The 25,185-nt window shown below is 54.1% G+C and overlaps 1 protein-coding gene across 14 annotated transcripts in view; it reads left to right on the top strand.

Moving 5' to 3' along the window:
• Positions 1–2,818: 2,818 nt before the first annotated feature.
• Positions 2,819–25,185, top strand: part of smarce1 (SWI/SNF related, matrix associated, actin dependent regulator of chromatin, subfamily e, member 1) — a 163,689-nt gene continuing 141,322 nt past the window's right edge. Inside the window, exons 1-2 of one of the 14 annotated variants that reach the window (XM_059957851.1) lie at positions 2,819–3,128; positions 3,914–3,949. In XM_059957851.1, the coding sequence (XP_059813834.1) occupies positions 3,943–3,949 (7 nt within the window). In that variant the 5' untranslated portion in view covers positions 2,819–3,128; positions 3,914–3,942. Of the gene's footprint in view, positions 3,134–3,913; positions 3,950–25,185 lie in introns of all 14 variants that reach the window. The other 13 variants (XM_059957856.1, XM_059957844.1, XM_059957845.1 and 10 more) reach the window with 13 other exon arrangements.

The following is a 25,185-nucleotide window of genomic DNA, read 5'->3' as shown; positions in this document are numbered from 1 at the left end:
CCTCAACCATCAGGAAGGAGGTACAGGAGCCTCAGGAACCACACCACCAGGTTCAGGGACAGTTATTACCCCTCAACCATCAGGAAGGAGGTACAGGAGCCCCAGGACCCACACCACCAGGTTCAGGAAGTTATTACCCCCTCAACCATCAGGAAGGAGGTACAGGAGCCTCAGGTCCCACACCACCAGGTTCAGGAAGTTATTACCCCCTCAACCATCAGGAAGGAGGTACAGGAGCCTCAGGACCCACACCACCAGGTTCAGGGACAGTTATTACCCCTCAACCATCAGGAAGGAGGTACAGGAGCCTCAGGACCCACACCACCAGGTTCAGGGACAGTTATTACCCCTCAACCATCAGGAAGGAGGTACAGGAGCCTCAGGAACCACACCACCAGGTTCAGGGACAGTTATTACCCCTCAACCATCAGGAAGGAGGTACAGGAGCCTCAGGACCCACACCACCAGGTTCAGGAACAGTTATTGACCATCAGGAAGGAGGTACAGGAGCCTCAGGACCCACACCACCAGGTTCAGGAACAGTTACTACCCCTCAACCATCAGGAAGGAGGTACAGGAGCCTCAGGACCCACACCACCAGGTTCAGGAACAGTTATTACCCCTCAACCATCAGGAAGGAGGTACAGGAGCCTCAGGACCCACACCACCAGGTTCAGGGATAGTTATCAGCCCTCAACCATCAGGAAGGAGGTACAGGAACCTCAGGACCCACACCACCAGGTTCAGGAACACTTATTACCCCTCAACCATCAGGAAGGAGGTACAGGAGCCTCAGGAACCACACCACCAGGTTCAGGGACAGTTATTACCCCTCAACCATCAGGAAGGAGGTACAGGAGCCTCAGGACCCACACCACCAGGTGCAGGGACAGTTATCACCCCTCAACCATCAGGAAGGAGGTACAGGAGCCTCAGGAACCACACCACCAGGTTCAGGGACAGTTATTACCCCTCAACCATCAGGAAGGAGGTACAGGAGCCCCAAGACCCACACCACCAGGTTCAGGAAGTTATTACCCCCTCAACCATCAGGAAGGAGGTACAGGAGCCTCAGGTCCCACACCACCAGGTTCAGGAAGTTATTACCCCCTCAACCATCAGGAAGGAGGTACAGGAGCCTCAGGACCCACACCACCAGGTTCAGGGACAGTTATTACCCCTCAACCATCAGGAAGGAGGTACAGGAGCCTCAGGACCCACACCACCAGGTTCAGGGACAGTTATTACCCCTCAACCATCAGGAAGGAGGTACAGGAGCCTCAGGAACCACACCACCAGGTTCAGGGACAGTTATTACCCCTCAACCATCAGGAAGGAGGTACAGGAGCCTCAGGACCCACACCACCAGGTTCAGGAACAGTTATTACCCCTCAACCATCAGGAAGGAGGTACAGGAGCCTCAGGACCCACACCACCAGGTTCAGGGAGAGTTATTACCCTCAACCATCAGGAAGGAGGTACAGGAGCGTCAGGACCCACACCACCAGGTTCAGGAACAGTTATTATCCCTCAACCATCAGGAAGGAGGTACAGGAGCCTCAGGACCCACACCACCAGGTTCAGGAACAGTTATTACCCCTCAACCATCAGGAAGAAGGTACAGGAGCCTCAGGACCCACACCACCAGGTGCAGGGACAGTTATCACCCCTCAACCATCAGGAAGGAGGTACAGGAGCCTCAGGAACCACACCACCAGGTTCAGGGACAGTTATTACCCCTCAACCATCAGGAAGGAGGTACAGGAGCCTCAGGTCCCACACCACCAGGTTCAGGAAGTTATTACCCCCTCAACCATCAGGAAGGAGGTACAGGAGCCTCAGGACCCACACCACCAGGTTCAGGGACAGTTATTACCCCTCAACCATCAGGAAGGAGGTACAGGAGCCTCAGGACCCACACCACCAGGTTCAGGAACAGTTATTACCCCTCAACCATCAGGAAGGAGGTACAGGAGCCTCAGGACCCACACCACCAGGTTCAGGAACAGTTATCACCCCTCAACCATCAGGAAGGAGGTACAGGAGCCTTAGGATCCATACCACCAGGTTCAGGAACAGTTATTACCCCTCAACCATCAGGAAGGAGGTACAGGAGCCTCAGGACCCACACCACCAGGTTGAGGAACAGTTATTACCCCTCAACCATCAGGAAGGAGGTACAGGAGCCTCAGGACCCACACAACCAGGTTCAGGGACAGTTATTACCCCTTAACCATCAGGAAGGAGGTACAGGAGCCTCAGGACCCACACCACCAGGTTCAGGAACAGTTATCACCCCTCAAACATTCTGATCTTGAACCAAAAGGCATAAGTTCACTCAAAGTCACTTCCTATCCCCTGTCCCCTCAATCTCTGTCCTCAATTTCATTGAGCTGTTGTCGACATTTATTGCATATGGATTGTTATTACGATTATTATTTTCTTGATTTTTATTTGTTTTTCTTTTGAGACCTTTTGTCTCTTTTTACTTTGGGCGATAACATCAACAGCCTCACCATTCCCAGCCACAGATTCCCCATGGTAGTTCCTATTCGGAAACCCATTTAATAGACAGTACTGATCAGAATTATCTGTCAGTCGTCCGACATGATCTTGACCTCCTCAACCACTGAGTTTTTTTTAAAAATAAAATTCTGCTTGATTTGTAAAAGGTAGATTTTTCCATGTCGAATCTGCCTCTTGCAATCAGGCAGGCAGTTCGCCTTTTCACGGGCCTCGCAGATTCGACATAATTGCTAATCGGTTTGAAAATAAAATCCGTCCCGGGGTTGGCGGCGGGTGCTGGTTGACTTTTCGCAGTTTTGCCGCGATGCCGCCGACCTGGGACTGTTGAGCTGATTTTATTCCGGGCGCTGGCGGCGGGGGGTGTGTGTGTGTGTGTTTGTGTGGAATCTGCCGGCCGCGTCCGCCTCTCCGCACGGCTGGCGGACAAAAGGCTCCGCGCCCGCCCGGTCTTCGCTGCTCCGGCCTCGGCCTCGGCCCTTCCGTAAGTCCCGGGGCCTCTCTCCGCCCTCCTGCACACACACCGCTCGTCTGCCCCCGAACCCGGCTTCAGCCGGTACCCGAGCCCCGAGGCCGGAGGGAGGAGTGGACGCGACCTGGGTGAGGTGAGGTGAGGAGGGGAGGGGAGGGTAGGGAGGTGGAGAGGGGAGTTAGAAGCGGAAATCAGGGAGGAGGGAGGGAGTGAGGAGGAGTTAGGGAGGGAAGGTGAGGCGGATAGGGGAGGAGGGAGTAGGTAGGGAGGGAGGGAGGGAGGGAATGAGGGGAGGGAGTAGGTACGGAGTCGGGCGTAGGGAGGGAATGAAGGGAGTAGGTATGGAGTAGGGCATGGGGAGGGAATGAGGAGAGGCATAGGTAGGGAGGGAGTAGGGCGTAGGGAGGTAGGGTGTAGGTAGGGAGGGAGTGAGGGAAGGGGAGGGAGCAGGTATGGAGTAGGGAAGGAGGGAATGAAGTAGGCAGATAGGGGAGGTGGAGGGATGGGAAAGGAATTTTGCAGGTCGGGGAGGAGGGTGGAAAGGAAGGATGGAGGGAGGGACGGAGAGAGGGGTTGCGATGTGAAAGTGCGGGAATGAGTGTGGCGTGGAGGGAAGGAGGGCAGGGAGGGGATGAGAAATGAGGGGGAAAGTGGATAAAGAGAAGGGATAGGAAAGGAGGTGGAGGGGAGGGGTAGAAGGAATGGAGGAGAGCGCGGGAGACTCCGGGCTGGAATATGAGCAAAGACAGATTCTGTTCAGTGCCCTCACTACCCAGGGGAGCTGCTTCATAAAATAGACTTCCATTTGAGTTTAGATTCTCCGTAGATGCATGCGTACATACGAGGGATCCTGCAAGGAATAACAGGCACGTGCTGTTCCCAGGAGACCCTTGCTTATTCTTCCCTCTTCTGTTTCAGGTTGGATGTAAGAGACTGCTGACGCCACCATGTCAAGTAAGACACACTACTTTTATGTTCTTATACCAACAGTTAATCTGATATCTCCAGGAAAGTACCGGGGCCCCACAAGTCACCGGATGCTTAGCTCTTTCCTGGTTAGGTGGGATAATTTCCGAACTTTCCAGCCCCAGTTTCAGATTCTTCCTGATCCTTTTCTGGATCGCCTGCCCTCTGTGGTGATTCTTTATCCATTACCTAGACTGGCAGCTGGACATTCCTCAGTCAGCTCGTGCTTTTAGGTAGCGTGAAATGCCCGAGGCATTCGGTTTGGTATCTTGGTGCTAGTCCTGCTTTGTGATGGACACAGAGAGGATCAAGGATCAACACACACAAAATCCTGGAGGAACTCAGCAGGCCAGGCAGCATCTGGGCAAAGAGTACTTTCTGGGTTTCGAGCCAAAACATCGGCTGTTCGCTCTTTTCCAGAGGTGCTGCCTGGCCTGCTGAGTTCCTCCAGCAATTTGTGTGTGTGTGTGTGTTAGTTTGGATTTCCAGCATCTGCAGATTCTCTTGTTTGTGACAGGGTGAAGGATCAACGTTAATCATTAGGAACTGTGTGACAGTCTGAGGGGTGTGTGTTTTTAGGGTGCCTGAGACTTTTGCACGGCACTGTATTTGTCAACGTGGAGCGGAGAGAGAGTTAGTAAATCTGGCGGGAGCGCCGAGGGAGGGGTGTTAGACAGGTGGCAGAGGAGGAGTGCTGGGTAGGGGTGTGGTTCATGGCGTGGGTGCAGATCCACCCAGCCCAGAAACACTAGGCACCCTAGCTATATATATGTGCCTTAGACTTTTGCACAGTACTGTAGTAATTTTATGTATCGCACTGTAACGCTGCCGCAGAAAAGAACTAATTTTACAACACCTGAGTGGTGATGAGCCTGATTCTGACTTGGGTCTCTAGTGTGGATTGACTGTGGGAAGGGAGCAGGTGAATCAATAAACCAATTTTTGGAATCAAAAGAACTTGCCTGGCATCTCTGGGTTGGGTATGTCTGCACCTGTGCCACCCCCTGCCCTTGACCATCTGTCCCACACCCGTCCCGTTGGCAAATACGATACTGTAAAAGTCTTGGCCGTCCTAGTCTCAAGACTTTTGTGCAGTGGATTCCTGTTAATTGGGACCAGTATATTTGGGTCCAATTAAGCGGCTGTCCCTATTAGCCGAGGTTTCATGAAAATAGTTTAAAAAGGTATGAAGTCAAACTACTGTTTAACTGAATAACAAATTGTGTATTTAACTGAAATACAGAACAAATTAGAATGTTACCCATACTACTACAGTGTTATAAATCTGTATTAGTTTCTGATAGTTATTGATGGAGGAATTCATTCAGTGTATGCTGCTGTGTTCTTTTGATTGATTGTAAACAAACAAAATGAGTGCAGATAATGGACTGACTGCCTTCATGCAACGAATTCAACGGTTGTATCCTCCAAATCTTCACTTTCATTGTGACATTCAAGATGATTGCCAATACCTCCAAGTTCTTTGTATTTCCTAACTTGTTGAAGTTGTGAAATCGTTCCGTCTTCACTCCCGGCCGTTTCTGAATGCTTGAAACCAGCGGTGAGCAAAACGGCTCTGAATTGTCTTGCTGCTTTATTTCTTGCCAATTCTCAAAAGTGACAGGAAATCACCGCTTTTTGAACACAAACACACACAACTGACGCTGTTTAAAAAATGGCTTGCTCTAAGCAGGGTGTAGTGTCTTAGCGGCCACGCAAGCACATTCGCCACTGGTCTCTTGTCCCAATTAAGGGGCAGAGTGTCCCAAATAAACAAAGAGAATGCCAGCCACTGTCTCAATTAGTTTTGTTCTTGAAGAGTTGTCCCAAATGAGTGGCTGATGGATCAATTAACTGGAATCCACTCTCTTTACATGGATTAGTAAAGTACTCTGCTGTGGTTGTGTGGTCAGGGTACAAAAGCAACAATGATCAACAATTGTACAGAATAAAGAATTATATAATAATTGAAGTTAGAGGTTAAAGTACAGATATGGAATAAAATGTGCATACATACATAATTACCATAAATATATAAATGTACATAAATACATTATACACATAAATTTAAATAAATTCACATAAATACATAATAAATATACATACACGTGTACTAAATGTGCAGAAATACGTAATTACCAGCTTGTATTTACAATTGAGACAGCATTGGAAGAAGTGGTTCTAAGGTGTTTACAGTGCTTTGAGAGGGTATTAGATAGAGGGGGTTGAGGAGGCTAACTAGAACGACTGATCAGGTTAACTGCCCGGGGGAGGGTGTGAAGTGATTGTTCTAAAGGTGCTGTGTCATTGCTTTCTGGAAGGGAACTTTTGGCGGGGGGGGGGGGGGGGGGAGAGTCAGTTTGCAGGGTGCGCGTAGTGTCCACAATGATTTTTTTTTCCCTGGGCACATGCAAGTCCTGCAGTGACGTAGACTGCAGACAGTCAGCTGACCAGACAGTTCCGTAAGGCCATAAGACGCAGGAGCAGAATTAGGCCGTTTGGCCCACCGAGTCTGCTCTGCCATTCCATCATGGCTGATCCTTCTTCCCCTCCTCAGCCCCACTCGCCAGCCTTCTCCCCGTAATTGATGCTCTGTCCAATCAAGCACTGCCTTATAAGTACACCCAAGAACAGCTGGCTTACACAGCTGCCTGCGGTAATAAATTCCACAAATTCACCACCCTCTGGCTAAGGAAGTTTCTCTGCGTCTTTGGTTTGAGTGGACGCCCCTCTATACAGAGGCTGTGCCCTCTCGTCCTAGAACCCTCCACCATGGGAGACATCCTTTCCATACCTACTCTGTCTTGACCTTTCAACATTCGAAAGGTTTCAATGAGATCCCCCCCTCATCCTTTCTGAATTCCAGTGAATACAGACCCAGAGCCGTCAAACGTTCCTCGTATGATAACCCTTTCATTTCCAGAATCTTTGTGAGCCTCCTCTGGACCCTCTCCAATGCCAACACGTCTTTTCTTAGATGAGGGGCTAAAAACTGTTCACAATACTCGAGGTGAGGCCTCCCCGGCGCCTCAGCATCACATCCCTGCTCTCGTTTTCTAAACCTCTTGGAAATAAATGCTAGCGTTGCATTTGTCTTCCTCACCACCGACCCTGTAGGTTTTGTATGTTGTGAGAAGACGCTGCGCCAAACCAGGCGGCAATGGCTGCTGCGAGGATGCGCTGCATGATGGCCGCGGGGAATCGCAGCCAGTCTGTTCGGGTTGTGGTTCCGGCAGAGCGGAGTAGTGGCTCGCACAGCCCCGGGTTCCCTTCCTGCCGCTCCCAGTCAGGAGTTTGTATGTTCTGCCCCCACCCCGGTGACCGTGTGGGTTTCCTCCGGGTGCTCCGGTCTCTGACCTCACAGACCACAGACGTATTGGTGGGTAGGTTAATTGGTCATTGTGATCAGTCCCGATTAGGCTAGGGTTAAATCGGGTTTGCTGGGTGTAAGGGCTGGTAAGGCCTTTTTCTTAATAAAAGAGATGTGGTTCTGCAAAATATTGATGCCCAGGAATCTGAACGATGAAATGGCACGGACTGTGCAGCCTTTGGTGGTGGGTGGACGCACCGCCACGGTTTGACAGCACTCGGCTCCGTCGTGCCAGAAAAGGATCCCACCCACCCGGCTCGCAGACTGTTCGTCTCTCCCATCGGGGACGAGGCTAACTTGCATCCAGGACCACCAGACTGAAAAACAGTGACTCTCCCTGAGCAGTGAGGCTGATCAACACCTCCACCCACTGACCCACCCCTCCGCACCCCCAATCACCCACTGACCCACCCCTCCACACCCCCGATCACCCACTGACCCACCCCTCCACACCCCCAATCACCCACTGACCCACCCCTCCACACCCCCAATCACCCACTGACCCACCCCTCCACACCCCCATCACCCACTGACCCACCCCTCCACACCCCCAACCACCCACTGACCCACCCCTCCACACCCCCCAATCACCCACTGACCCATGCCTCCACACCCTCAATCACCCACTGACCCACCCCGACCACCCACTGACCCACCCCTCCACACCCCCAATCACCCACCGACCCACCCCTCCACACCCCCAATCACCCACTGACCCACCCCTCCACACACCCAATCACCCACTGACCCACCCCTCCGCACCCCCAATCACCCACTGACCCACCCCTCCACACCCCCAATCACCCACTGACCCACCCCTCCACACCTCCAATCACCCACTGACACACCCCTCCACACCCCCAATCACCCACTGACCCACCCCTCCACACCCCCAATCACCCACTAACACACCCCTCCACACCCCCGATCACCCACTGACCCACCCCTCCACACCCCCGATCACCCACTGACCCACCCCTCCACACCCCCAATCACTCACTGACCCACCCCTCCACACCCCCAACCACCCACTGACCCACCCCTCCACACCCCCAACCACCCACTGACCCACCCCTCCGCACCCCCAATCACCCACTGACCCACCCCTCCGCACCCCCAATCACCCACTGACCCACCCCTCCGCACCCCCAATCTCCCACTGACCCACCCCTCCGCACCCTCAATCACCCACTGACCCACCCCGACCACCCACTGACCCACCCCTCCACACCCCCAATCACCCACCGACCCACCCCTCCACACCCCCAATCACCCACCGACCCACCCCTCCACACCCCCAATCACCCACCGACCCACCCCTCCACACCCCCAATCACCCACTGACCCACCCCTCCGCACCCCCAATCTCCCACTGACCCACCCCTCCGCACCCTCAATCACCCACTGACCCACCCCGACCACCCACTGACCCACCCCTCCACACCCCCAATCACCCACCGACCCACCCCTCCACACCCCCAATCACCCACCGACCCACCCCTCCACACCCCCAATCACCCACCGACCCACCCCTCCACACCCCCAATCACCCACCGACCCACCCCTCCACACCCCCAATCACCCACCGACCCACCCCTCCACACCCCCAATCACCCACCGACCCACCCCTCCACACCCCCAATCACCCACTGACCCACCCCTCCGCACCCCCAATCTCCCACTGACCCACCCCTCCGCACCCTCAATCACCCACTGACCCACCCCGACCACCCACTGACCCACCCCTCCACACCCCCAATCACCCACCGACCCACCCCTCCACACCCCCAATCACCCACCGACCCACCCCTCCACACCCCCAATCACCCACCGACCCACCCCTCCACACCCCCAATCACCCACTGACCCACCCCTCCGCACCCCACAACCCCCACTACTTCATCATTTCCTGTCAGAGTCACCTTGTGTACAGACACTCCTGTGCCCAGTGTCACTTTACGGACACACAATCAATCTGTACAGGACCCTGGTGAGACCCCACCTGGAGTATTGTGTGCAGTTCTGGTCTCCAAATCTCCAATTCTTGCTATTGAGGGAGGGCAGCGTAGGTTCACGAGGTTAATTCCCGGAATGGCGGGACTATCATATGTTGAAAGATTGGAGCGACTGGGCTTGTATACACTGGAATTTAGAAGGATGAGAGGGGATCTGATTGAGACATATAAGATTATTAAGGGATCGGACACACTGGAGGCAGGAAGCATGTTCCCGCTGATGGGTGAGTCCAGAACTAGAGGCCACAGTTTAAGAATAAGGGGTCGGCCATTTAGAACAGAGATGCAGAAAAACATTTTCACCCAGAGAGTGGTGGATATGTGGAATGCTCTGCCCCAGAAGGCAGTGGAGGCCAAGTCTCTGGATGCATTCAAGAGAGAGTTAGATAGAGCTCTTATAGATAGCGGGGTCAAGGGATGTGGGGAGAGGGTAGGAACGGGGTACTGATTGTGGGTGATCAGCCATGATCACAGTGAATGGCGGTGCTGGTGAAAAGGGCCGAATGGCCTACTCCTGCACCTACTGTCTATTGTCTGTAAGCTACAGTATCTTTATAAAACAGAATAGAACTTTATTGTCATTGCTGAAGTCAGTGAGATTGTGGTGCTACTCCAGGCTGTGCAAAGTGGTTATTTACAATGTACTGCTTAATTAAAAACAAACTTGCAATATTTAAATGTAATGAGTGACTTTGATAGTCCGTAACACTTGAAGGGCATCGGCAAGCCGGGGTGTGGCATTATTCAGCTGCACAACAGCCCCCCCCCCCCCCACCCCGCGGAAGAAGCTGTTCCTCCCTCTCACTGTCTTGGCCGAGAGGTTTCTGTGTCTCCGACCAGACGGCAGGGCATTGAGCAGACGGTGTCCAGGATGGGATGGGTCTTTAATGAGCTGGAGACTGTCTCCAGGGCCGGAGTTGAATCTCAGTGATGTGCTGTGCCGTCGTAATCATCAGTCGGAGGGTTTTGCGATCGGTCTTGCTGCAGGGGAGAGTAACACACTGTCGTTTCGTATGTCAGTATGGTCTCCGTCGCACATCGGTAAAAGTTGGCCAGCAATGTCCAACCCTGATCACCCGTCGGAGTGCTTTGCGATCGGTCTTGCTGCAGAGAGACGACCCCTTATGTGTTTATATTTATTGTATTTGTTTTCATTACTGTGTATTTTATCTTACTGGGGTTTTTTTTTGTGCTGCATTGGGTCTGGAGTAAATTATATTGTTCTTGTGCACAGGAAATGGCATTAAACATGTGAAGCAATTTAAGATCTACTCTGAAATGGTTCTAACTGTGGGGTTGTTGACGATGGTGGTGTTGATCTGATTTCGGAATGGTCGTTGAACCCGTGAGCACTACCTCACTGCTAACTTTTTAATTTTTTTTTGCACTGCTTATTTTACACTGGACCTACTGTAACCTCTGTGTTTGTCATGTACTGCAGAGTTAACAAATTTCACGACACATGCTGGTGATGTTAAACCTGATCTCCGATTGAGAGGAGGCACCTTTCACCTGAAGCCGACGTGCATCTGCGCGGTCGGAGCTGGGCGAATACCATCCGCTCCTGTCCGAGCACCAGATTGTGCACCAACACGCACTATATTGCCTCTCCCTTTGGCTCATCGCGGAGCTGATCTACCGCGTTTAGCGACCTGTGGTCTGTCATTACTGCTTGTTACTGTCCAGCTCCTTAATTTGGCCTTACCTGCCAAATCCGTATTCCCAGAAGCCCCACCTTGTACCCCTTGAGCCCCTTAATGAAAGTCCACGTCGTGGCCGCTGACTGTCTGGACTTTTTGCTGCTGCAGCCATTCCACTTTGAGGATACCACTGTTATAACACATGGTTACTGTCAGTTTGGACCAGTCTGGCTATTCTACTCTGACCTTAACAAACAAGAGAGAATCTGCAGATGCTGGAAACGCGAGCACCGCACACAGAACGCTGGAGGACCAGGCAGCGTCTGTGGGAAAGAGCAAGCAGCTGACGTTTCGGCCTGAAACGTCAAATATACTCTTTTCCTCGGTGCAGCCTGGCCTGCCGAGTTCCTCCAGCGTTTTGTGTCTATGCATGTGCGTGTGTCCCATTAACAGGGTGTTTTCACATACAGAACTACTGCTCACTATGTTTTTTTTTTACAACATTCTCTTGGTGTCGTAAACCTACTCTAAGATCATGACCTCAGTGACTCCCGTAACGCTCGGTTCCCCTATCCTACCAATCTCCTGTACCAACCATTGTGTCCCCCCCCCCCCCCCCCCCAGTGGCTCCATAACCCCAAGTTCCCACCGTCCTGTCATACTCCACCACCGACTGCTCATGTCTCCATGACACTGTAACCCCCAGGTCCCTGGGTCCTATCGATCTCCGCCACCAACTGTCCACGTCCCCGTGGCACCATAACCCCCAGGTCCCTGGGTCCTATCGATCTCCGCCACCAACTGTCCACGTCCCCGTGGCACCATAACCCCCAGGTCCCTGGGTCCTATCGATCGCCACCACCAACTGTCCACGTCCCCGTGGCACCATAACCCCCAGGTCTCTGGGTCTGGTCGATCGCCGCCACCAACCATCCGACTCTATGATCCATCTAACCCTTCCCTCCTACATAGCCAGCCATTTTTCTGTCCTCCATGTGCCTATGGAAGCCTCTTAAATGTCCCTAATGTATCTGCCTCTACCACCTCCCACGCCAGTGCATTCCACGCATTCTCCATTCTCTGTAAAAAAAAAGAGAGAGAGAGAGAGAAAAACAACTACAGGTTTCCCCCGCTATTCGAAAGTAGAACGTTCCTATGAAATTGTTTGTAAGCTGAAATGACGTAAAGCGAAGAAGCAATTACCATTAATTTATACGGGAAATTTTTTTGACGGTTCCCAGACGCAAAAAATAACCTACTAAATCATACCAAATAACACACAAAACCTAAAATAACACAAACATATAGTAAAAGAAGAAATGATATGATAAATATACACCCTACATAAAGTAGAAATATTTTAGGTACGGTGTAGTTTCACTTATCAAACTCAGGAAGACAGTGAGCCAAAATCGATTTGGAGAAAAAAAATTGGCAGGTACACGTATACACAGATACACGCATGCGCAAACAACTGCCCGCACAAGGCTTCGCGGTCATGGTAGTCTTTCCCGGGGGTGAACACGTGTATAAAGTGGTTGTCTTTTTTTCGTAAAAGCGAAAATTCTCTTTGGTTAGCGAAAGCAGGTAACTAATATAGCTAGCAACATACACAAAATACTGGTGGAACAGAGCAGGCCAGGCAGCATCTATAGGGAGAAGTTTCAGGCCGAGATCCTTCATCAGGACTAACCAAACAACTAAATATGTCAGGGATGGGGTAAGAATGGGAGGAGGGGCATTAACAGATGTTAGAGAAGTCAATGTTCATGCCATCAGGTTGGAGGCTACCCAGCCGGTATATAGGTGTTGTTCCTCCAACCTGAGTTTGGATTCATTTGGACAATAGAGGAGGCCATGGATAGACATATCAGAATGGGAATGGGACGTGGAATTAAAATGTGTTGCCACTCGGAGATCCTGCTTTTTCTGGCGGTACCGAGCGTAGGTGTTCAAATATAGGTCTTTCGTTACAGTGAAAAACGAGGACTCCTGTACATTTCTCCCCACCCCCCAATACTTTACTCCAATCACCTTGAAATTATGCCCTCTCCCCTCTTATTAGCCATTTCCACCCTGGGAATACTCTCTGTGCCTCTTATCTTGTACACCTCTATAAAGTCATCTCTCACCCAAAGTTCTTGCCCCCCCCCCGGCACATCATCGGCTGCACACAAAGGTCGGTCGTCATCTCCCTCCACCTCATCAGCACGTTCAGCATATTCCACGATCGTACACAATCACATTCCCTTTTCCGATTTCTGATGCGGGCGTTTGGGGTTCGCGATGATTTCTCTGTAGATTTTAGAACTGGCTTATTGATGCTGGTTTTTTTTTTTGAAGAAATTATTCAGTACGCACATGTCACCGAGCAAAAAAAAAAAAGTCGCACGGATTTTTGTGCACGCTGGTCATTACAAATTAGAGGGAACACTGTTCAGAATCAGGTTTAATGTCACTGGCGTATTTTGTGAAATTTGCTGTCTGGGCAGCCTTGATACAGTGCTGCACAGCACTTAGTAAAAAGAACAATAAATTGCAATAAGAAATGTATATAAAATTAAATAAGTCACATAGAAATCAACCAAAAAGAAAGGGGGGGATAAAAGACAGTTCATGGGTTCTTTGTCCTTAATTCACTTTGGCACATGGATGAAGGAAAAACCATATAACCATATAACAATTACAGCACGGAAACAGGCCATCTCGGCCCTTCTAGTCTGTGCTGAACGCCCACTCTCACCTAGTCCCACCGACCCATATAACCCTATAACAATCACAGCACGGAAACAGGCCATCTCGGCCCTTCTAGTCTGTGCTGAACGCTTACTCTCATCTAGCCCCACCGACCCGCACTCAGCCCATAACCCTCCATTCCTTTCCTGTCCATATACCTGTCCAATTTTACTTTAAATGACAATACCGAACCTGCTTCTACCACTTCTATTGGAAGCTCGTTCCACACAGCTACTACATCTCTGAGTAAAGAGGTTTCCCCTCGTGTTACCTCTAAACTTTTGTCCCCTAACTCTCAACTTGTGTTTGAATCTCCCCTGCTCTCAATGGAAAAAGCCTATCCACATCAACTCTGTCTATCCCCCTCATAATTTTAAATACCTCTATCAATTACCCCCCCTCAACTTTCTACCCTCCAAAGAATAAAGACCTAACTTGTTCAACCTTTCTCTGTAACTTAGGTGCTGAAACCCAGGTAACATTCTAGTAAATATTCTCTGTACTCTCTATCTTGTTGACATCTTTCCTGTAATTCGGTGACCAGAACTGTACACAATATGGAGGAAGACAGGGGTTAGATTGATATTAGAGTAGGTTTAAAGGCCACCACAACATTGTGGGCCGAAGGGCCTGTATTGTGCTGGGCTGCCCATCTCGTACATTACCTGTTTGTGTGTAGCTTTTCACTGGTTCCATTGTATGCCTTTGTTCCGCTGGGAATACCTGCGAAATACGGAGCTCAGGGTCATGTACGTACTTGGGTAATAAATTTAGTTTGAACCACCTTCTAATTGATGATGGATAATCGAGGCCCGACCAGCGAGGCCTTCCTGAGGTCCCGGACGTGAGTCAGAATCAGGCTTCTTGTCGCTGACCTGTCTGACGTGACGTGAGTCCTGACGAGGGGTCTTGGCCCGAAAAGTCGACAGTGCTTCTCCCTATAGATGCTGCCTGGCCTGCTGCGTTCCACCAGCACTTTGTGTGTGTTGTTGTTTGAATTTTCGGCATCTGCAGACTTCCTCGTGTCTGACATGAAATCTGTTGTTTTGTGGCAGCGGTACAGTGCACAGACGTAAAATTACTTGGAATTACAAAATAAATTAATAGTCCAGAAAGGAGAGAGAGTGTCCGTAGACCGTTCAGAAATGACGGTGGAGCTGTTCCTGAATCGTTGACTGCATGTCTTCATGCTCCTGGACCACCTCCTCAATGGCAATCGTGAGAAGGGGGCAAGGCCTGGGTGATGAGACTCCTTGTTCTTACTATTCTTGACGATGTCCTCGTGCCCGTGATGGAGCTGGCTGAGCTTACAACCCATTGGCAGCCTCTTTCGATCCTCTTCATTGCAGCCTTCGTACCAGACATTGAAGCAACCTACCAGAATACCCTCTACCGTGCAGCTGTACAAATTTTCTGGAGTCTGTTCTGTCCTCTCACAAAGAAATTTTACAGGCCCTAGCAGAGATATTTAAAAATGCTTAGTGTTGGGAGAGTTGAAGGAGAGGAAATGTTCTAGTTTAAAAAAGGCTCTAAGAACAAGCCAGGAAATTACTTTATTTCACCAAACAATTGATTCTAGAGCGTACAATGATCACAGCGATATTTGATTCTGCACTTTGCGCTCCCTGAAGTACAAATCAAAGTAAATATAATAAAAGTTTAAATTATTAATCATAATTAGAAAATAGAAAAGGGAAAGTAAGGTAGTGCAAGTCAGGTCCGGATATTTGTAAGGTTCGGCCCAGATCCAGGTCAGGATCTGTTCAGCAGTCTTTTATCACAGTTGGAAAGAAGCTGTTCCGGAATCTGGCCGTACGAATCTTCAAGCTCCTGAACCTTCTCCCGGAGGGAAGAGGGACAAAAAGAGTGTTGGCTGGGTGGGTCTTGTCCTTGATTATCCTGGCAGCTCTGCTCCGACAGCGTGCGGTGTAAAGTGAGTCCAAGGATGGAAGATTGCTTTGGGTGATGTGCTGGGCTAGGTTCATGATCTTCTGCAGCTTCTTCTGGTCTTGGACAGGACAACTTCCGTACCAGGTTGTGAGGCACCCTGGAAGAATGCTTTCTACGGTGCACCTATGAAAAACTATAGGCCAGAGACCCTGACATCAGTAGTGGGAAAGTTATTGGAAGGTATTCTAAGGGACTGGATATACTTGGATAGACATGGACTGATTTGGGATAGTTAACGCAGCTTTGTGGGTGGTAGGTCATGTCCCGCCAGTCTTGTAGAGTTTTTCCTCGTAGTTTTGTGTGTAATTTTTGGTCCTCTACCTACAGGAACAATGTAAATAAGGGTGAAAGAGTACAGAGAAAATTTACAAGAATGTTGACTGGTCTAGAGGGTCTGAATTACAAGGAGAGATTGATTGGGTTAGGACTTCATTCCTTGGAATGTAGAAGATTGAGTGGAGATTTGATAGAGGTATATGAAATTATGAGGGGTGTAGGTAAGGTAGGCTTTTTCCACTGAGGTTGGGTCCAGGCGTGCCTTCATTGTGATTGTATGAAAGTGTTTGGCCCAGGACAGATCCTTGGGGGTGTTGACACCCAGGGGCTTGAACTGCCCGTCCTTTCCGTCGCTGGCCTGCCGATCGTTCCTTGTCATTTCCAGTGCGCAAGTTGGAACGAGAGATCATGGGTTAAGGGTGAAAGGTGAAAAGTTTAAGGGGGACATGAGGGGAAACTAATTCACCCAGAGGGCGGTGAGAGTGCGGGACGAGCTGCCACCACAAGTGATGTGTGCGGATTGATTTCAACAATTAAGAACAGTTTGGATAGGTGCGGGGCTGGGAGGGGTCTGGAGGGCTATGGTCTGGGTGCATTTCAGTGGGTCTCTGCAGATTAGCGGTTTGTCACAGACTAGATGGGCCAAAGGTCTGTTCCTGTGCTGTAGCATTCTGTGGCTCTGGTAACCAGATCTCAAATGCATAATGGAGTCTGGCCCTTCATCATGATTGTGTGAAAGTGTTTGGCCCAGGACAGATCTTTGGGGGTGTTGACACCCAGGGGCTTGAGCTGCCCATCCTTTCCGTCGCTGACCTGCCGATTGGTACAAAATCGTTCCATGTCATTTCCAGTGCGCAAGTTGAAGGGGAATGAAATAATTTTTACTCCAGGTCTGGTGCAGCCCAAAGAATCACATTGGGGAGGCACGATACCACAGTGGTTAGTGCAATGCTTTCACAGCCCTGGCTTCAGTTCCCACTGCCCCCTGTTAGCAGATAGTACTTCCTCCCCGTGACCGCGTGGGTTTCCTCCGGGTGCTCTGGTTTCCTCCCACAGTCCAAAGACGTAACGGTTGGTAGGTGAATTGGTCACTATAAATTGTCCCGTGATTAGGCTGGGGGTTAAATTGGGGGTTGTGGGGCTGCCCAGCTCGAAGGCCCTATTGCTTACTGTATCTCAGTAACTCACGAGGCCTCCATTGCTCAGGGTCGACTGTAAATGTAGATACACAAGTGAGGGCAGTATGATATTGAGCACGTGTAACAAGCTCCCCCTCTCCACGCAGCAAAGGAACGGCAGAGACCGATACAGTTTGGCACCAGGAGTTGCCAGTCAGCATTGAACTCAACGTAGGGACTCCAGCTCCAGATTTTTCCCTTGTGATTCACTCCTGAAGCCTCCCCCCCGTGAGTGGGTACAGTCGCGAGGCAGCGGGAGGTTTGTGATCAGAGTTTTACTTCTCCCAGCTGAGCTGACAAGCCATATCTGCCCGGAGCGACTGGCTGTGAGGCGCCAGTGACCCGCCTTTGTCCCCTTCTCCTGTCAGTGGAAAAGGCTCCGCCAGGCTTAGTAGCCAAACCACACGAGAAGGCCGGGAGCTGGACTCGGTTGTCAGAGGCTGTTTGAGTTGCACACCATTGGGGGCATTTAATATGTAGTGGGAGCTTGTCCCCATTGCCACCCTCCACTATGACAAGCTTAAAGGAACCAATAAGGAGCCCTGCTGAAGGAAGCCTTATCCATCATAAAGTAGTGATTGGGGGTGTGGAGGGGTTGGTCAGTGGGTGGTTGGGGGTGTGGAGGGGTAGGTCAGTGAGGGATTGGGGGTGTGGAGGGGTGGGTCAGTGGGTGGTTGGGGGTGTGGAGGGGTTGGTCAGTGGGTGGTTGGGGGTGAGGAGGGGTGGGACAGTGGGTGATTGGGGGTGTGGAGGGGTGGGTCTGTGGGTGATTGATGGTGAGGAGGGGTGGGTCAGTGGGTGATTGGGGGTGTGGAGGGGTGGGTCAGTGGGTGATTGGGGGTGTGGAGGGGTGGGTCAGTGGGTGATTGGGGGTGTGGAGGGGTGGGTCAGTGGGTGGTTGGGGGTGAGGAGGGGTGGGTCAGTGGGTGATTGGGGGTGTGGAGGGGTGAGTCAGTGGGTGGTTGGTTGTGTGGAGGGGTTGGTCAGTGGGTGGTTGGGGGTGAGGAGGGGTGTGTCAGTGGGTGATTGGGGGTGTGGAGGGGTTGGTCAGTGGGTGGTTGGGGGTGTGGAGGGGTTGGTCAGTGGGTGGTTGGGGGTGAGGAGGGGTGGGACAGTGGGTGATTGGGGGTGTGGAGGGGTGGGTCTGTGGGTGATTGATGGTGTGGAGGGGTGGGTCAGTGGGTGATTGGGGGTGTGGAGGGGTGGGTCAGTGGGTGATTGGGGGTGTGGAGGGGTTGGTCAGTGGGTGGTTGGGGGTGAGGAGGGGTGGGTCAGTGGGTGATTGGGGGTGTGGAGGGGTTGGTCAGTGGGTGGTTGGGGGTGAGGAGGGGTGGGTCAGTGGGTGATTGGGGGTGTGGAGGGGTTGGTCAGTGGGTGGTTGGGGGTGAGGAGGGGTGGGTCAGTGGGTGATTGGGGGTGTGGAGGGGTGAGTCAGTGGGTGGTTGGTTGTGTGGAGGGGTTGGTCAGTGGGTGGTTGGGGGTGAGGAGGGGTGTGTCAGTGGGTGATTGGGGGTGTGGAGGGGTGGGTCAGTGCGTGATTGGGGGTGAGGAGGGGTGGGTCAGTGGGTGGTAGGGGGGTGTGGAGGGGTGGGTCAGTGGGTGATTGAGGGTGTGGACGGGTGGGTCAGTGGGTGGTAGGGGTGTGTGGAGGGGTGGGTCAGTGGGTGATTGGGGGTGTGGACGGGTGGGTCAGTGGGTGATTGGGGGTGTGGACGGGTGGGTCAGTGGGTGATTGGGGGTGTGGAGGGGTGGGTCAGTGGGTGGTAGGGGGGTGTGGAGGGGTGGGTCAGTGGGTGATTGGGGGTGTGGACGGGTGGGTCAGTGGGTGGTAGGGGTGTGTGGAGGGGTGGGTCAGTGGGTGATTGGGGGTGTGGACGGGTGGGTCAGTGGGTGGTTGAGGGTGTGGAGGGGTGGGTCAGTGGGTGATTGGGGGTGTGGAGGGATGGGTCAGTGGGTGGTTGGGGGTGTGGAGGGGTGGGTCTGTGGGTGATTGGGGGTGTGGAGGGGTGGGTCTGTGGGTGATTGGGGGTGTGGAGGGGTGGGTCAGTGGATGGTTGGGGGTGTGGAGGGGTGGGTCAGTGGATGGTTGGGGGTGTGGAGGGGTGGGTCAGTGGGTGATTGGGGGTGTGTGGAGGGGTGGGTCAGTGGGTGATTGGGGGTGTGGAGGGGTGGGTCGGTGGGTGATTGGGGGTGTGGAGGGGTGGGTCGGTGGCTGATTGAGGGTGTGGAGGGGTGGGTCGGTGGGTGATTGAGGGTGTGGAGGGGTGGGTCGGTGAGTGATTGAGGGTGTGGAGGGGTGGGTCGGTGGGTGATTGGGGGTGTGGAGGGGTGGGTCGGTGGGTGATTGTGGGTGTGGAGGGGTGGGTCGGTGGGTGATTGAGGGTGTGGAGGGGTGGGTCGGTGGGTGATTGGGGGTGTGGAGAGGTGGGTCGGTGGGTGATTGGGGGTGTGGAGGGGTGGGTCGGTGAGTGATTGAGGGTGTGGAGGGGTGGGTCGGTGGGTGATTGGGGGTGTGGAGGGGTGGGTCGGTGGGTGATTGTGGGTGTGGAGGGGTGGGTCGGTGGGTGATTGGGGGTGTGGAGGGGTGGGTCGGTAGGTGATTGTGGGTGTGGAGAGGTGGGTCAGTGGGTGATTGAGGGTGTGGTGGGGTGGGTCAGTGGGTGATTGGGGGTGTGGAGGGGTGGGTCAGTGGGTGATTGGGGGTGTGGTGGGGTGGGTCAGTGGGTGGTTGGGGGTGTGGAGGGGTGGGTCAGTGGGTGGTTGGGTGTGGAGGTGTGGGTCAGTGGGTGATTGAGGGTGTGGTGGGGTGGGTCAGTGGGTGATTGAGGGTGTGGAGGGGTGGGTCAGTGGGTGATTGGGTGTGTGGACGGGTGGGTCAGTGGGTGGTAGGGGTGTGTGGAGGGGTGGGTCAGTGGGTGATTGGGGGTGTGGACGGGTGGGTCAGTGGGTGGTTGAGGGTGTGGAGGGGTGGGTCAGTGGGTGATTGGGGGTGTGGAGGGATGGGTCAGTGGGTGGTTGGGGGTGTGGAGGGGTGGGTCTGTGGGTGATTGGGGGTGTGGAGGGGTGGGTCTGTGGGTGATTGGGGGTGTGGAGGGGTGGGTCTGTGGGTGATTGGGGGTGTGGAGGGGTGGGTCAGTGGATGGTTGGGGGTGTGGAGGGGTGGGTCAGTGGATGGTTGGGGGTGTGGAGGGGTGGGTCAGTGGGTGATTGGGGGTGTGTGGAGGGGTGGGTCAGTGGGTGATTGGGGGTGTGGACGGGTGGGTCAGTGGGTGATTGGGGGTGTGGACGGGTGGGTCAGTGGGTGATTGGGGGTGTGGAGGGGTGGGTCAGTGGGTGGTAGGGGGGTGTGGAGGGGTGGGTCAGTGGGTGATTGGGGGTGTGGACGGGTGGGTCAGTGGGTGGTAGGGGTGTGTGGAGGGGTGGGTCAGTGGGTGATTGGGGGTGTGGACGGGTGGGTCAGTGGGTGGTTGAGGGTGTGGAGGGGTGGGTCAGTGGGTGATTGGGGGTGTGGAGGGATGGGTCAGTGGGTGGTTGGGGGTGTGGAGGGGTGGGTCTGTGGGTGATTGGGGGTGTGGAGGGGTGGGTCTGTGGGTGATTGGGGGTGTGTGGAGGGGTGGGTCAGTGGGTGATTGGGGGTGTGGACGGGTGGGTCAGTGGGTGATTGGGGGTGTGGACGGGTGGGTCAGTGGGTGATTGGGGGTGTGGAGGGGTGGGTCAGTGGGTGGTAGGGGGGTGTGGAGGGGTGGGTCAGTGGGTGATTGGGGGTGTGGACGGGTGGGTCAGTGGGTGGTAGGGGTGTGTGGAGGGGTGGGTCAGTGGGTGATTGGGGGTGTGGACGGGTGGGTCAGTGGGTGGTTGAGGGTGTGGAGGGGTGGGTCAGTGGGTGATTGGGGGTGTGGAGGGATGGGTCAGTGGGTGGTTGGGGGTGTGGAGGGGTGGGTCTGTGGGTGATTGGGGGTGTGGAGGGGTGGGTCTGTGGGTGATTGGGGGTGTGGAGGGGTGGGTCTGTGGGTGATTGGGGGTGTGGAGGGGTGGGTCAGTGGATGGTTGGGGGTGTGGAGGGGTGGGTCAGTGGATGGTTGGGGGTGTGGAGGGGTGGGTCAGTGGGTGATTGGGGGTGTGTGGAGGGGTGGGTCAGTGGGTGATTGGGGGTGTGGAGGGGTGGGTCGGTGGGTGATTGGGGGTGTGGAGGGGTGGGTCGGTGGCTGATTGAGGGTGTGGAGGGGTGGGTCGGTGGGTGATTGAGGGTGTGGAGGGGTGGGTCGGTGAGTGATTGAGGGTGTGGAGGGGTGGGTCGGTGGGTGATTGGGGGTGTGGAGGGGTGGGTCGGTGGGTGATTGTGGGTGTGGAGGGGTGGGTCGGTGGGTGATTGGGGGTGTGGAGGGGTGGGTCGGTGGGTGATTGAGGGTGTGGAGGGGTGGGTCGGTGGGTGATTGGGGGTGTGGAGAGGTGGGTCGGTGGGTGATTGGGGGTGTGGAGGGGTGGGTCGGTGAGTGATTGAGGGTGTGGAGGGGTGGGTCGGTGGGTGATTGGGGGTGTGGAGGGGTGGGTCGGTGGGTGATTGTGGGTGTGGAGGGGTGGGTCGGTGGGTGATTGGGGGTGTGGAGGGGTGGGTCGGTAGGTGATTGTGGGTGTGGAGAGGTGGGTCAGTGGGTGATTGAGGGTGTGGTGGGGTGGGTCAGTGGGTGATTGGGGGTGTGGAGGGGTGGGTCAGTGGGTGATTGGGGGTGTGGTGGGGTGGGTCAGTGGGTGGTTGGGGGTGTGGAGGGGTGGGTCAGTGGGTGGTTGGGTGTGGTGGTGTGGGTCAGTGGGTGATTGAGGGTGTGGTGGGGTGGGTCAGTGGGTGATTGAGGGTGTGGAGGGGTGGGTCAGTGGGTGATTGGGTGTGTGGACGGGTGGGTCAGTGGGTGGTAGGGGTGTGTGGAGGGGTGGGTCAGTGGGTGATTGGGGGTGTGGACGGGTGGGTCAGTGGGTGGTTGAGGGTGTGGAGGGGTGGGTCAGTGGGTGATTGGGGGTGTGGAGGGATGGGTCAGTGGGTGGTTGGGGGTGTGGAGGGGTGGGTCTGTGGGTGATTGGGGGTGTGGAGGGGTGGGTCTGTGGGTGATTGGGGGTGTGGAGGGGTGGGTCTGTGGGTGATTGGGGGTGTGGAGGGGTGGGTCAGTGGATGGTTGGGGGTGTGGAGGGGTGGGTCAGTGGATGGTTGGGGGTGTGGAGGGGTGGGTCAGTGGGTGATTGGGGGTGTGTGGAGGGGTGGGTCAGTGGGTGATTGGGGGTGTGGAGGGGTGGGTCGGTGGGTGATTGGGGGTGTGGAGGGGTGGGTCGGTGGCTGATTGAGGGTGTGGAGGGGTGGGTCGGTGGGTGATTGAGGGTGTGGAGGGGTGGGTCGGTGAGTGATTGAGGGTGTGGAGGGGTGGGTCGGTGGGTGATTGGGGGTGTGGAGGGGTGGGTCGGTGGGTGATTGTGGGTGTGGAGGGGTGGGTCGGTGGGTGATTGGGGGTGTGGAGGGGTGGGTCGGTGGGTGATTGAGGGTGTGGAGGGGTGGGTCTGTGGGTGATTGGGGGTGTGGAGGGGTGGGTCTGTGGGTGATTGGGGGTGTGGAGGGGTGGGTCAGTGGATGGTTGGGGGTGTGGAGGGGTGGGTCAGTGGATGGTTGGGGGTGTGGAGGGGTGGGTCAGTGGGTGATTGGGGGTGTGTGGAGGGGTGGGTCAGTGGGTGATTGGGGGTGTGGAGGGGTGGGTCGGTGGGTGATTGGGGGTGTGGAGGGGTGGGTCGGTGGCTGATTGAGGGTGTGGAGGGGTGGGTCGGTGGGTGATTGAGGGTGTGGAGGGGTGGGTCGGTGAGTGATTGAGGGTGTGGAGGGGTGGGTCGGTGGGTGATTGGGGGTGTGGAGGGGTGGGTCGGTGGGTGATTGTGGGTGTGGAGGGGTGGGTCGGTGGGTGATTGGGGGTGTGGAGGGGTGGGTCGGTGGGTGATTGTGGGTGTGGAGGGGTGGGTCGGTGGGTGATTGGGGGTGTGGAGGGGTGGGTCGGTGGGTGATTGAGGGTGTGGAGGGGTGGGTCGGTGGGTGATTGAGGGTGTGGAGGGGTGGGTCGGTGGGTGATTGGGGGTGTGGAGGGGTGGGTCGGTGGGTGATTGGGGGTGTGGAGGGGTGGGTCGGTGAGTGATTGAGGGTGTGGAGGGGTGGGTCGGTGGGTGATTGGGGGTGTGGAGGGGTGGGTCGGTGGGTGATTGTGGGTGTGGAGGGGTGGGTCGGTGGGTGATTGGGGGTGTGGAGGGGTGGGTCGGTAGGTGATTGTGGGTGTGGAGAGGTGGGTCAGTGGGTGATTGAGGGTGTGGTGGGGTGGGTCAGTGGGTGATTGGGGGTGTGGAGGGGTGGGTCAGTGGGTGATTGGGGGTGTGGTGGGGTGGGTCAGTGGGTGGTTGGGGGTGTGGAGGGGTGGGTCAGTGGGTGGTTGGGTGTGGAGGTGTGGGTCAGTGGGTGATTGAGGGTGTGGTGGGGTGGGTCAGTGGGTGATTGAGGGTGTGGAGGGGTGGGTCAGTGGGTGATTGGGTGTGTGGAGGGGTGGGTCAGTGGGTGATTGTGGGTGTGGAGGGGTGGGTCAGTGGATGGAGGTGTTGATCAGCCTCACTGCTTGGGGGAAAGTCACTGTTTTTGAGTCTGGTGGTCCCTGGTGTGGATGCTACGTAGCCTCCTCCCCGATGGGAGTGGGACAAACAGTCTGTAAGCAGGGTGGGTGGGGTCCTTCACGATGTTACCAGCCCCTTTCTGTATCGATGTCTTTGATGGTGGGTAGGCTGGTGCTGGTGACGCATTGGGCAGTTTAGACTCCCCATTGTAGAGTCTTCCAGCTCGCCACAGTGCAGTTTCCCGTGCCGGGTAGCGATGCAGCTTGTCGGGACGCTCTCCACTGCGCATCTGCAGAATGGCGCGAGTACGGATGTGCGGAGTCCAGCTCCCTTCAGCCTGCTCAGAAAGTCCAGGTGTTGGTGAGATCTCCTGTGTGTGCAGGATGTCTTCTCGGCCCATGAGAGGCTGTGAGAAATGTGCACCGCTCGGAGTTTGAAGCTGATGAGGCCTGGTGTGTGTTCTCACCTCCCCTTCCTGAAGTCCACAGTTGATTCCTTGGTCCTGCTGATGGAGGTTGCTGCCCAACCAGCCACGCTGTCTCCTGCATTCCTGCTCGTTGCCGTCCTGAGTTTTTTACCGACACAGAAGACACCACTTGTGAATGATGTTTGAGCAGTGCTTCACAGTACAGTCACGACTCTGGAGCGGGTTGAGCAGAGAGCCGAGTATTCATCCTTGAGGTGCGCTGACGTTGATACTCAGCGAGGGCTGGGTGGGGGGAGGGTTTGGGGTCATCTCTGATCTGTACAGGTGCTGATCATCCGATGAGGTTGTCAAGGACCCAGTTCAGGATCAGACTTCGGTTTAATATGGCGTGAAGTTTCGGTCAAGAGCAAATCCGTCAATGCTGGAAATCCGAGCAACGCACACAAAACGCCGGAGGAGCTCAGCAGGCCAGGCAGCGTCTATGGGGAAAAAAAATACACAATCGACATTTCGGGCCAAGACCCTTCAGCAGGACTGGAAAGGAAAAAAAACGATGAGGAGTGGATTTAAAAGGCAGAGGAGGGGAGAGAGAAATACAAGGTGTTGTGAAATTTGTTGACTTTGCAGCAGCAATACAGTACATGAGAAATATAGATAAAAAACTGAATTTCAGTAAGTTTATTGAATATACGGTATATGTATATTAAATAGTTAAATAAGTAGTGCAAAAACAGAAATAAATGAAAAAAAGTATTGAGGGATGTAATGTTAAAATTGTATAAGACATTGGTAAGGCTGAATTTGGAGTATTGTGTATTGTGTACAGTTCTGGTCACCGAATTATAGGAAAGATGTCAACAAAATAGAGAGAGTACAGAGAAGATTTACTAGTATGTTACCTGGGTTTCAGCACCCAAATTACAGGGAAAGGTTGAAAAAGTTAGGTCTTTATTCTTTGGAGCGTAGAAGGTTGAGGGGGGACTTGATAGAGGTATTTAAAATTAT

The sequence above is a fragment of the Hypanus sabinus genome (assembly GCF_030144855.1).
Source record: "Hypanus sabinus isolate sHypSab1 chromosome X1 unlocalized genomic scaffold, sHypSab1.hap1 SUPER_X1_unloc_7, whole genome shotgun sequence".
NCBI lineage: Eukaryota > Metazoa > Chordata > Chondrichthyes > Myliobatiformes > Dasyatidae > Hypanus > Hypanus sabinus.
The sequence above is the reverse complement of the archived record's forward strand: the minus strand, read 5'-3'. Positions and strand labels throughout refer to the sequence as shown.